Consider the following 12,731-nt stretch of genomic DNA (forward strand, 5'->3'; position numbering starts at 1 on the left):
CATGTACAAAATTAAAAAAATAAAATAAATAAATAAATAAATAACCAGAAATTGACACGTGGCGTGACTTTAACATCGTTTGGTCAAACTAACGGTGAGAACCAAATTGAGTCATTTTTAAGAATATGAGAACCAAATTGAGACAACGAAAAACTTGAGGACCAAACTGAAATTTCATGACAAATAGAAGGACCAAAAGAGTAATTTAACCTATGTTTAATAAATTTACTTTTGTAATATACATTTTTAAGAGTATAAAAGTTATAACTTATAAAACTTATATAAAAATATAAAGATATAACTTACAAAACCTTCAAAGTCCGATAATGTCTATGGTTCTTTTTTTCATATAGAAATCAAACTAAAAATTTCAATACTCCAGAGATTAAATTACGTTCAACTTACATCTTAAATTTATACTTAGACCTATTTTTGAGGATACAAAACATTGAAAAAATAAAGAATACTATAAAATAAATAACGATAAATAACCTCATTTAAAATTAAAATATCAAAATCAAAACCTTAAAATATTAAGTAGTTCAAATGTTTAGTGCTTTACACAAACGGGTGGAGCTGCTACAATAGTTCATTAACAAATTTGAGATGTACTATCAACATTATAATTTTTTCCTTAAACCAAGTACTATCTCAAATCCTTGTTCCTTAAGTAAAGTCTGTGACATTACGTGGAACCGTTATCTTATCCAAATAACATGTCTTTGGGTAAAGTATTTCAAACTCTCTAGAAAAATGAATTATCCTCTCAAAATGACTTATGCAAACATAATTTGGAATTTTTATTGAACATCACGACAAGGTGAAATATCTTACAAGAGAACTTTGATCTAAGAACTCTTGAGCCAACATGGGAACAATGATGAACCAGGAAAAGGTCCTAACAACTTGTACTATGAAACTAGAACATGGCATGATTATTTTGGTCTCATTAAGTTCATACAAGACTCTAGGTATCAAATTTCATAGTGAGTAATGCGGATGACATCCTCTGATCGAGAAGGTGGATGAGTCTTGTTCCTCATTCTCAAATCCTGATACTCTTTATATAGGAATCCTATATACTTTGGTGGCAGACCAATGTCTTTGGTAAATTGTGATAATGGTTCGATCCACTTGTCTCCTCTTATGTTATGAAAGAACACGTAAGAGTACTTGTTTCGTTCTTTTGTTCTCACAACTTTGTGAGTTGCACTCTTGAACTTTTTGTTACTCAACACCTTTCAAATGTCAACAAAATCAGTTAGATCCAAAGATCAAATGATTATATTTATATGTTACCATATCCCATGTTTCCAAGTTTTAATTTCTATGACACATGGATTATATTGAGACTTTTCACATCCAACAATGACACCGTGACACTATTACTGTTACATCACTTTATCTCTACCACATGGCACAACGTCGTGGCAATTTTTTTTTTGAATTATAAAAGAATTAAAAATTAAAAAATCACGTGCTGACACATGCCACATAGTTAACACCGTTAGTGTCCTACTAACGAGAAGGACTTAATTGTAACTAATTTTCCAAAATAAAGACTCAATTGAGTGAAATAAAAAGAAGAAAACATACTTGAGATTTTATTATAACAATAAAAACTTCTGAAATAATTTAACCTTTGAAATAGAATTTTATCTTTCGAAGACTTTTATCTTAAAATACATTCCAAAGAAAGAATGAATATTTAAAACATTAAACTTTAAATATTCATTTTTTTTTTCTTCGATCCTTTCGGTATCTTTTAAAGAAAAAGTCATGAAAGAACTTTAGATTTCAAAACGGTCTATATATCGTATACATTATTCACCTTATTTTAATATTTTGAAAGAAACACGTGTGTAGACTGGTTCATCTTCTCTGCTAGACTGAAATCTTGGCTGGTTAAGAATGATGTTAAAAAGATGCAAACTATAGACCAGAATTTGGTGCATTTGAAAACATATATAGTTACCTGCAAAACATCACCAACATTGACCACAATAGTGCCCTCAGCAGGAACAACAGGGATCCACTCTCCATTCTTACGAACTTGCAGGCCTCCAACTCCATCCTGAATAACTAAGGTAACGGAGTTAGCATCCTGATGCTCCCCGATTCCATTATTCTCACCGTCAGAAGCTGGCAAGTAACGCAATGCCACCATGAAATCCCAACTCCTATCATCATTCAATTCCTTCAACAAGTTGGTAGGAAGACCCAAACAATCGTTTATAATGCTCTCCAACAACATACCCACCTTGCTCATTTGCACAAACAGTTCTTCAAGCACTCCCCTACCACATTTCACACACAATTTACATTTCCCAGACACAGATTCAGAATATTCAACGAGTGACTGATATGATAAAAAAAACCTTACTGATGAGAAGAATGAATTTTTATTATATGTGTAATAAATAAGGAGTGATGAGATTAAGAAAAGTGATTGAATTAACCTGAAGCGAGGAGGGTTTTGAGGGAAGATATTGAAGTTAGATTGTGGAGGGAAAAGCAGGAAGTACTCATTTTTATCAGGGGAGTGCAGAGGCTGCTTGGTGTAGCCAGCAGGAAGTGGTGCATCAGATGAAGGACTAATCTTGTTTTTTTCTTCATCAGAGTAATCAAAAAATGTCTTGGATAGTTCCATGGCCTCTTTGATCAAATCAAGGGAAACCCCATGATTCACAATTTGAAAGAAGCCATATTCTGAACAGGCTTCGGTGATTTCTTCCATGGCTTTCCTTCTGCCATTCCCATCCTCTCTCAGGAAAGAAGAGAAATCAATTGTAGGAATGCATGCTTCACCCATCTCTCTCACTTTCTAATGCCTCCTCCCTTACCTAATGTATTGTATTTAAAAGCCAACCACGTATGTCATATTCCATTTTTATATAAGCGTAACAAGTTGAAGTTTTTCCATTCTTTTTCAGGTTGAAAGCTATTGAATTTGTCTTAAGCAATGGCTTATTTTTCTTTTCTTTCTCGTAGTTCAAATATTCTTTCGGAGTTTTGCCTGCGTCTTAAAGTGTATTCAAGTTTGTTCTTTTTTGTCACAATAATGTATACAGTCAGCGTTCATACTTATATTTGTGGGGATTGAGTAACATTAATTCGTATTTGGCCTGAAGCTTTTTTTTATAGGTCTTGTTAATATACACATAATCTTATAAAAGTACATAATTAAGTATGGATTAACTAAAATCTAACCTAACAACCAATTTTATTTTAATTAAAAGACAAAAGTACTCATAAGTGATATATATGTATATTTAATATTTTATTTAATACTCATCAATAAAAATTAAAAAACAATTCAATAATAAAATAAATATATTTTAATTTTTAAAAATATAAATAAACAAAAGAAAGTTTAAATTAACAAAAAAATCAAAAAAAAAATAGGGTTGAACATCTAAAATTATATAAAAAGAAACAATTAAAATATCAATTTTGAATAGAGACTTTAAAAATTCTAAAATCTTTGTTTTGTATAAAAAAATTATAGTTTAAAAGGATATTTTGTCTTAAAAAAATTTGTAATATGCATTTATACTATTTATACTATTTTAATTAATATATTTAATTATTTCAGTTTTCAATATAAAAAATATAAAAATTATAGTACCAATGCACATTAATGATTCTTTAACCAATACCCTTAAGACATTGGTTAGCATTCTTTTTTTATTACTTAGTTATTACAATGTCTTCTAACTTTGTTAATTACAACACAAGGACTTAATTAATTAAGTTTCAAACCTTTCATAAATTTAGTTATTTAAATAACGAGATTGTCATGTTTACTCATTCCTACATTATCATTTATGACATAAAAAATAACATAATAACCAAAAGGCTTAAATACCTTTTGGTCCTCATTTTTGTAATGTTTGTTGTATATGGTCCTCATTTTGACAGAATGTTTAAAATGGTCCTTATTTTTACCGAATGTTTAAAATGGTCACCATTTTCGCAGTTCGTGTTTTATTTGGTCTTTTTTTGTGACGACATTTAAATCATTAACGGAACATTGTATAGGTGGCACGATTTGTATTAGGGTGTGTTACGTACCACCTGTACAATGCTCCGTTAATAATTTAAACGGCGTCATAGAAAATGACCAAATAAAACACGAATTGCAAAAATGAAGACCATTTTAAACATTCGGTACAAATGAGGATCATCCACAACAAACACCATGAAAATGAGGACAAAAAGATATTTAAACCTAACCAAAAATACTCAAATATGCAACGAAAAAAACTCTTCGATTCTTCAAAAATCTATAAGAATAACGGTACAGAGAATGACAATAATAATAGCAAAAGAAAGACAACTTGTGAGAAGAAAAATATTAAGGACACAAATCACTCGATCAACCTCCACTAAAATAAAATATAGATATAATTTAAAATATTTTTAAATTGCATAATCTAAAATTTTAGATGGTAGAATCAACAGGCAAAAGATAACTTCAGGATTCTGAAATAAAAAAGACAAAATTTGAAACAAAATACGAGGGTGCTGGAAAAAGTTACGGAGGTGTAGGATGAAACTCCCCTCACCAAAAATTCATCACCCTCTGATTGCTTGAATTTGCCAACAAAGTCAATGTTTACAAATTTGGTCAGAAATACCCTTACAGTAGTAACATTTTAATTTACGTAATATAACATTAATAACAACTTAGACAAAGATAACTTACTAACAGCTTCATTGTTCATCTTTTTTTCTTTCGTTCCGACTTTGACTCCCTTATTCCAATAAAGCCTTAGACACAAGAATTAGATATTTATTTATAAAGTAATAATAATAAATGAAAATAATAATTTAATTAAATGAAGCGTGAATAATTAAATTCGCTTTAACATGTTTTTAATTAGATAATAAACAGATTAATATATTACTTTATCCCGTATCAGTCAGTACTTCATTTATTAACATCCCGTGAACATCAACTCTTAAAATGTGGATATTGTGATGCTGTTTCATTGGAACCCATCTTTAACGATTTCTTGGAAGCCTCAAATTTCGGAACCGTAAAAATAACAAAATGTAGATTTCATTCATGGAATGCCAGAATTTACGACAACTGGTTTGATAAAATTATAATAATAGTCACTGTATTTTCATATTCCATTTACGTGGCCTCCGGCATTTAGTGACCTTAAAAATTGGAATTGAAAACCTCGTAGCTTTTAAGTTTTCATCAGTACTGTGTTGATTCAAAAATATATAATGTACATGGAACTTTTTAAAAACGTATTTTATTTAAAAATAAAACAATGTACAGTTTTAAAGCTAGTAAGAGAAAGATGACCACCATTCTCAAGCAAACAATAATGTACTAGGAAAACAGTACCTCAAAAGTAGCCCAGGACGCCAAATGTTACTGCCTCTAATTTAAACTGGAAAAAGTCTCATCAGATTCAGTAGAACACGTGATAACACACTCAAATGTGACTCATGCAAGTAATTAAATAGATTGGATAACACTGAAATAGTAATTGAACATTTGCCTAGGTGTCGTTTCTCATTTGTAAAATTGGTTCCATACTCCTGCACCCTAAGAAAATACCGAACTCAAACTGCTATACAATAAATGCTGCAACTTGACTAGGAAATCCCACAAGAAAGGTTTATAAAAAAACCGATATAACATTAGTATATGAAAAGTGCACAAGGGATTAAACCAGAAATAACTCCATAGGACAATAAATAAGACTATAGTCAGAGAGAACCAATAACTAGCCTTGGTAGCTTCACCTGCCGAGATAAGTTGATAACCACAAAGGGTGGCCATATGATCATCCCCTAAAGAACGCTTACATACTCCTACAACGCAAAAAAAAGGTAATATGACCATAATGTATTTTTCATTCGTCCTCATCTTCCTCCCCCTCATCTTCATCATCTTCACCCTCATCATCATCTTCAGAGTCACCGTGATCCTTCCCCTGCTGACAGGGAAATATACATTTTATAATACACCATATATAGCTGTATATACTATCTCAAAAGTAGTAAAGTAATTATAAACACAAAACCCAAAGGGAATAAAGCAATGGATATGAGCAGCAAGACTAATAACTTTCTTGGTAAAGCAATTGTCTCCAAAACAATTTCATTAAGTTCTGAGATTTGCATTTTCTACATGTAAGCATATTCACAAGTGTACACAGAAATCAATAGTAAAACTTAATTGATATAAAATTAAAATCTCGATAGCACAAAACTAAGCATGATTTAATTACATTCCACACGATATTCATTAATGGTTGGCAATGGGTCAATGCTGAAATCATCATATGTGCACAAGTTACAGATTCAGTCATGCTAATCTACCCTGGAATTGAATATAACGTCGTGATATCACACATTCATGCCAACTTAATGAAATGGATATGAGGCAATTGTTAGTTGGTGAGTGTAAACATAACAAAATTTGTCCATACAACACAATGGTTGGTAAAATATTACACAGGAACTGTATGTGTGATACATATTACAGATATAACCAGAAACTGTCACATTTCCCATCTGCCCCAAAAACACATACTACCCATTAAATGGTAGTGCACAGTACATATTACATATATAACAAGAAACTGTCACATTCCGAAGCAGTACGAAAGAAAAAATCAACAGCATTAATCAACTAATATTATTCCAAAACAAGAAAAGTGTACATCAGTTACCTCATCATCAGCTTCATCCTCATCACCCTCATCTTCATCAGGTTCTTCCTGTTCCAAAATAATTGTTATTGCAATTATTGTAAGTACAAGGAAAGAAACAATATTGATAGTAAAATGAATTATTCAAAACCAAGAAGCATTATTGTCTCCTAAGAGAAAAGGATATCAGAACTGAAAGTTAACTTACATTATTGAAATAAGTAAGCGGATTTGGCCATAAATCATCCTTGATTAATTCTGCAACCTGCTATTTAGAAATAAATATAACACTAAAATTTATGACTAAAATACACAGACTAAAGAAATCAATTATTATGATAAGAGAAAAAAAAAGGCATTGATGCACATTGCATAATGATCAAATCCAGAAAAATATACCTCATCATGGATGTCATCAATTTCATCTTTTTGCTCAGTGTCGTTAAACCAACTAAAGAAGCTGCATGCATTAAAATGAGAATATGAAAACAATTATTTATTGTTTCATAATATGTTTACAAAAGGATTTTTGTCAATAATTTTATATAAAATCATTAATTGATAATTTATTAAACAAGAATGAAGCATAAAAGAAAATGATTTATTTATTCATTCCTTGTAGTAAAAAATCGTTTGCAACTATTCTAAAAGCAATGTCCATTGACCATGTGTAAAATGTTTTATAAATGAAGAAATAGAGCATAAATTATAAAAGAAAAAAATTGCTAGTCCACAGTATTAAAATTGGTCTCATATGCACTGTAGTTAAATATTTATTGATAGTTGATAATCCAATGTAATGCCAATGGATCTGTGATCAGATCAAGTATAATTCGTAGTAGATCAGACATATCTCAGTCCCCTGAAAGAGACAGCAATCCCCGTGCGAACTCAAACAAAAAAAAAATACAGTTCTGGTTATCGATAACATAAATAGTGGAAAGCCAGAACAAATGCCAGTTAACAGACCCTACATGACCATTGCTTTCTTTGTTGTCAATTTTTTATTGAAAATCACTTGGATCATATTTAGGCACCAACCTGATATCAATAGGAGCCCGCTTGTTCCCTTTTTTCTCATGACTAACTCCATTGGGTATGCTCTTCATGTTTAACAATTAGGAGTTCAGAAACAAAACATAAGCAGCACAAGTTAATAAAAGAATTCCCAAAGTTAAGATCGTAGTCCTACCTTGCCCTCCTTCCATTTTATGGGAGTGGCAGTGACTTTTGTTGTTCCTTCCTCAAGGAAGGTATAAGTCTTTACAAGTTTTGTATCTTCAAAATAGGGATTGGCGTTGAAATTCTGAACAAAAAATCAATTTTGGAAGGGGTTATTATTCAATTAAATGAACAGTCCCTACAAAACATAAACTTCTTAAACTGACTGTCTTGCAAAACATTCCGTAGGTCTACAGCAAAGGAAAGAGGAAAACCATCTTACAAAGGTGATTGAGTAGCCTGATTTGACATCTTTAAAATCTTCAACCTCAAGAGAACTCAAGTACTTAAATATCTACAAAATAAGGGTATCGTTAATGAATTAATGTTACTCATTAGAAGATATCTGTAATCAAAGTAACAACAGTATTCGACGAACTTCCATGGAAAAATTATGTCCCAAGTAATTAAAAAGAACAGGAAAGTAAACAACTTAAACGAGCTATCTATTCATGCAAGCACAAGTCAATTCAGAGAAAGATTATATTGAAAAAGCATCCAGCACCTAGGTTGCTGTGTTCGACTATTAAAAAGGCTTGTGTAAAAAGCATAACTCTCTGGGAACAAATACTAAAACAGACCAAATTACTTCATAGATGCACAGTGGTAGACAAACTCAAACAAGACAAAATAAGCCCATCCAACTTTAGAAAGACTGAAAAAGAGACCAGACCTTCTGATCTTCCTCGTTCAAAAGATCACCAAGAGCAGGATGACTCAAAAACTGCAAAAGGACAACAAACAATAATAAACAAGGTATTCCCAACAACACAACAATATCCCAATTTAACAAATAGCACACATGTATATAAATATAATATAATGTGTAAAGCTAAACTCACAGCAGTTAGCCAAAAATCAGGAATTGACTTGATAATATCATTCCGCTTGTCATAAACGGGCTTCCTAATCTCATTGTACTTCTGCTCTATCTCAAGAACTTTGTCGCTGGCTTCTTCATTGATCTAAAACAACACAACCAACAAATGAAACAAAGCGCAAACAACAGGTTAATGGATCACGTTCCGAAACCAGAAACAGATAATCAAGCATAAAAGCAATCACATTTAGCGCGTGCAATTCGGAGGCTCCAAAAGCAGAGTCACATTCCCAACGTAACATAAAAACCTCAAGAAAAAAAAACGAGGGAAGATCCGTAATCCGCGATATTGAAAAAACAAAAAACGAGGAAGAAGGAAAGCGCGTGGGATATCGAATAATTGGTACCTTTTCCAGCTCGTCTTGGATCTCCTGCAACTTCTCAATGGAAAGGACAAGTTCTCCGTCGATTTCGTCAAGGTTCTCCCCCTTTTCGGAAACCTTCAACTTCTTGGTCCGGTCGGCCACCATTTTTCTTCCTTATTCGGTTGTGGACGGCCCCTGAGGGTTCTCGCGTAGCTGGTTCGTAAAACCCTAGCACGGTTTAGGCAGAGCGAGACAGGGTAGTAGTGAAGTGAAGACTTAGGGTTTTGGGGTTTTATATGTGTCGTTAGTGCGCAGTGTCCGGGGTGCACCAAATAAATGAGCTACCGGATGACATCTGTCCGTTTCAGGGGTAAACTCGTCATTTTCTTTACCTGAACTTTATTTTGTGGATTGGAACTAATATTTTTTATATTTTCTTTGGCAGATATTTTTAAAAAATAAATAATATTTATAAAAATATAATTAAACTTAATAAGCTTAATTAGTACTTTAATTTTAATATTAAAGGTAAATATTTAATTTTTTTTAATTGATTTTCAATTTATTTTAAATCACAATATTAATATTTTAATAAGATTGACGTTAGGAATATATTAGTATCTTGATTTTTTTTAATTATTTTTAACTTTTTTGTTTTTTTTTTATGTTTTGTCATTCATTTGTCAATTTTTTCTTCTTCGTCCTTCCACACACTATCTTTCAACTCCTTATTCTTCCTCCCCTCCATAATCCTTAGGTTGTGTTCTCTTCAGCTGATTTACTGTTTTTAAGGATTAGCAAGCATGAATTTTAACATATTTTTGTGTTCGTGTTTTACATCATTGGAGGGAGAGAGAAAGCAAGGAAAAGGAAATGAGAGATGTCCAATCTTTTTAATCTTCGCATCACTTTGGAGATTTGAGATACAAAACACTCCATTACTAAAATGTCCCTTCTTCATGTGCAGTTCACCATTTTATTTTTTTATTTTTGTTTTTTTTTAATTACAACCTATGTGAGATTGCTTCATGAAAGAGAGTGAAGAACTTGCATTATTGTGTCTATACTATTAAAAGTCATATGATATATATATATATATATATACATATATAATATTAAGTAATAATAATAAATAATAATTATTATAAAAATAATAATAAATAATAATTATTATAAAAATAATAATAATTTAATATAATTTATCTTTTTTTATTTTGTTGTTAAAATTTATTAAATAGTATTTTTTACTAATCTAAAAAGTATTTTAAATATTTTTAGCATTAAGGGTATTTTGGTCATCTTCAAAATCTATCTATTAAAATAATTTTTTTAATTTATCACATCACTCAAATCATTCACTAACTTCCACACAATTCATCTTTAAATCCATTCACTTTACACTCTAAATCCACTCAAAAAAACACACATATTCATCCACTCAAATTTACACAAATTCATTTTCACACTCTCTCCCAAATTCATTTATTCAAGTGAACAAAGCCTCAATCTCTTTCCTCATCCTCTCTCACACCACCACCACCACAATTAAATTGAGTTTGTATATCGTCCTAAAAATGTAACGGAATTTGTGTTCGCTGAGTAAAATCAACTCTTATGACAAACAAGTCTTAAAGACTCTTATTTTGCCACAACAAATATAGTTGTGAACAAAATTTGGGGATGATTCTTTGATTTATCTAAAGGTGTAAAACTGTTAAATGTTTTTGCAATCTCTAACATTAAGATAAATTTATAAGGCTTTGAAGGATCAACTCAGTATTAAGCTTGATCTTTTTTGGAGGTCGCCTGAATTATGAAAATACCAAGTTTTAACCAATAATAACTTCTTAAAGCATTTGAGTTTGGCCATTAAAAAACAAAAAATTACAAATAGCTCTTGAAGAGAATTTATTACTCCCTTGCGAGGTGGAAGTTTGAAACTTAATGACTCAAAAAATACCAACACATCTTTTTTGTGACCTTGACATACCACATACATATCTGAATGAAGTAAAAGATTAAAACGTTCAAATGTTTCCAATGCAGGCTGGAGTAGAACCACAAATATAGTAATTTTCAATTGATGAACAAAATTGAAAAAGATATGAAGAGGAGTTGGGGTTTATGATGATGGTGTGGAGGTTGTGAAGTTCAGGTTGGTTGTGTGTGAGGAATGAGGTAAAAGGAGAGGGATAGTGTGAGAAAGGAAGAGGAGGAAGGAGATGGAAGGTGTTGTAGGGAGAAAGAGGAAGAGATGGAGGCATGAAAAAAACTTACAAAACAAAAAACAAAACAAAACAAAAATTAAAAAAAAAGTTAACGATAGTCACACTTACCAAATCATATTAAAGTCAATTTAATGAAAGAGCGAACATTTTATGGTTTTAAATAAAAGTAGGACTCAATTGAGTGAAAAAAAAAATTAAAAATAATTAAATATTTGTCTTTAATATAAAGACTAAATTATCAATTAAACTAATTTAACACTAATATTTTATTTTATATAATTAAATATTAATATTTTACTTGTGAAAATATATTTAAGTTATTGATAAACTTTTTCAATAAAATATATTTCCTTGCACAATTATTTTCCAAAGTATTTTTTATAAATTATTATTTTTAAATATATTATTAAAATCATAAAATATGAGATGAAAATTATTTTTTTTTTACTAAAGGTTAATCTCCATTTTTTTAGTAAAAGATTCATCCAGAAATTCAGTATATTTTTTATTAATTTTTTAAACATGTTTATTTGTATGTTTAAATTATTTTTTCAATAAATGTAAACATTTTTAAATTTTCTTTAAAAATATTTACTTAATTTTATTTTATTAATAAGGATATTGATGTGATTAAAAGTAAAATATTTACTTACTAATTAATAGAGTTATCAAAACGGGTAACCCGACCCGATCCGGCTCCCCACCACGGGTTGATGATTTAGTGAGTCAACCTAACCCGGCTCACTTTTTAGCGACCCAAAAATATTCAAACTCGGTCCGGCTCACCACGGATTGGCGGGTTAAACGGGTTGGCTCACGAGTTCACTTAATTAAAAAAAAATATTATTTTTTTATTTTTTTTAGTCAAAACTAAATTGTAATTCTAATTAAAATTTAAATAAACTTTAATACATCCAAATACAAATCAAATCAAAATAAAGAAAATACAAATTATTTATGGGTTGGATAAAAAAAACAACCTAACATGACTCAAATCTAAAGCCCAACTTAATAAAAATAAATAAAAAACACTTGTGTGACCCTTTTATCTGAGGGTTGGTGAACCAACCTGACTCACCACGGGTTCAACCCGGATGAGCCGGGTTCTAAATGAGTCGGGTCAAAAATCAACCCGTATTGAAATTTGTAAAAAAAATTCAACCCAACCCGACCTGAACCCGTGGTGAGCCGGGTTGGCTCGCGGGTTCCAACCCATTTTGACAACTCTAGTAATTAAGAATAAAATTTTGTAATTTTTTTAAGAAAACTTTAACATAATTATTATATGATTTTATTTTTAATATATGTAAATGTATATATTAAAAACAACTTTGTCTAAAACTTATATTTCTTTCCTCTTTCATATTTTTTTGTGTGTTTCTTTAGTATCCTTTTGATTTCGTTTATTAGGAGAGAC

The 12,731-nt window shown here is 30.6% G+C and overlaps 2 protein-coding genes across 5 annotated transcripts; both read right to left on the minus strand.

Moving 5' to 3' along the window:
- Positions 1-772: 772 nt before the first annotated feature.
- Positions 773-2,843, minus strand: LOC114164443 (flavonol synthase/flavanone 3-hydroxylase-like). Its single transcript, XM_028049117.2, has 3 exons — positions 2,460-2,843; positions 1,976-2,297; positions 773-1,238 (listed from the first exon to the last, which is right to left on the minus strand). The coding sequence occupies exons 1-3, from the start codon at positions 2,810-2,812 to the stop codon at positions 975-977; spliced, it is 939 nt and encodes a 312-aa protein (XP_027904918.2). The 5' UTR covers positions 2,813-2,843; the 3' UTR covers positions 773-974.
- A 2,798-nt stretch (positions 2,844-5,641) lies between these two features.
- Positions 5,642-9,386, minus strand: LOC114164468 (NAP1-related protein 1-like). 4 transcript variants are annotated; one of them, XM_028049157.2, is made up of 10 exons: positions 9,129-9,386; positions 8,744-8,866; positions 8,575-8,625; positions 8,125-8,196; positions 7,873-7,986; positions 7,722-7,783; positions 7,080-7,140; positions 6,889-6,945; positions 6,702-6,749; positions 5,642-5,960 (listed from the first exon to the last, which is right to left on the minus strand). In XM_028049157.2, the coding sequence occupies exons 1-10, from the start codon at positions 9,249-9,251 to the stop codon at positions 5,880-5,882; spliced, it is 792 nt and encodes a 263-aa protein (XP_027904958.1). In that variant the 5' UTR covers positions 9,252-9,386; the 3' UTR covers positions 5,642-5,879. The 4 variants fall into 4 exon arrangements, with proteins under 4 accessions (XP_027904958.1, XP_085523213.1, XP_027904956.1 ...); XM_085667087.1 differs by having other exon boundaries at positions 5,642-5,963; XM_028049155.2 differs by having other exon boundaries at positions 6,889-6,948.
- Between the last annotated feature and the right edge of the window lie 3,345 nt (positions 9,387-12,731).

Source organism: Vigna unguiculata, chromosome 9 (genome assembly GCF_037176805.1).
Source record: "Vigna unguiculata cultivar grain cowpea cultivar isolate G323 ecotype 2 chromosome 9, ASM3717680v1, whole genome shotgun sequence".
Lineage (NCBI taxonomy): Eukaryota > Viridiplantae > Streptophyta > Magnoliopsida > Fabales > Fabaceae > Vigna > Vigna unguiculata.

Bases quoted from the DNA above. Each gene is read 5' to 3' on its own strand.
- LOC114164443 (XM_028049117.2), bottom strand. From the start codon at position 2,812: ATGGGTGAAGCATGCATTCCTACAATTGATTTCTCTTCTTTCCTGAGA. The intron at 2,298-2,459 runs GTTAATTCAATC...GAAATGTGGTAG, and splicing joins CAAAACCCTCCTCGCTTCAG to GGGAGTGCTTGAAGAACTGT. The intron at 1,239-1,975 runs GTAACTATATAT...GACATTTGAAAG, and splicing joins ATGTTGGTGATGTTTTGCAG to GTGTTGAGTAACAAAAAGTT.
- LOC114164468 (XM_085667086.1), bottom strand. From the start codon at position 9,251: ATGGTGGCCGACCGGACCAAGAAGTTGAAGGTTTCCGAAAAGGGGGAG. The intron at 8,197-8,574 runs GTCTGGTCTCTT...CTTATTTTGTAG, and splicing joins TGAACGAGGAAGATCAGAAG to ATATTTAAGTACTTGAGTTC. The intron at 7,784-7,872 runs GTAGGACTACGA...TTAAACATGAAG, and splicing joins TAAAATGGAAGGAGGGCAAG to AGCATACCCAATGGAGTTAG.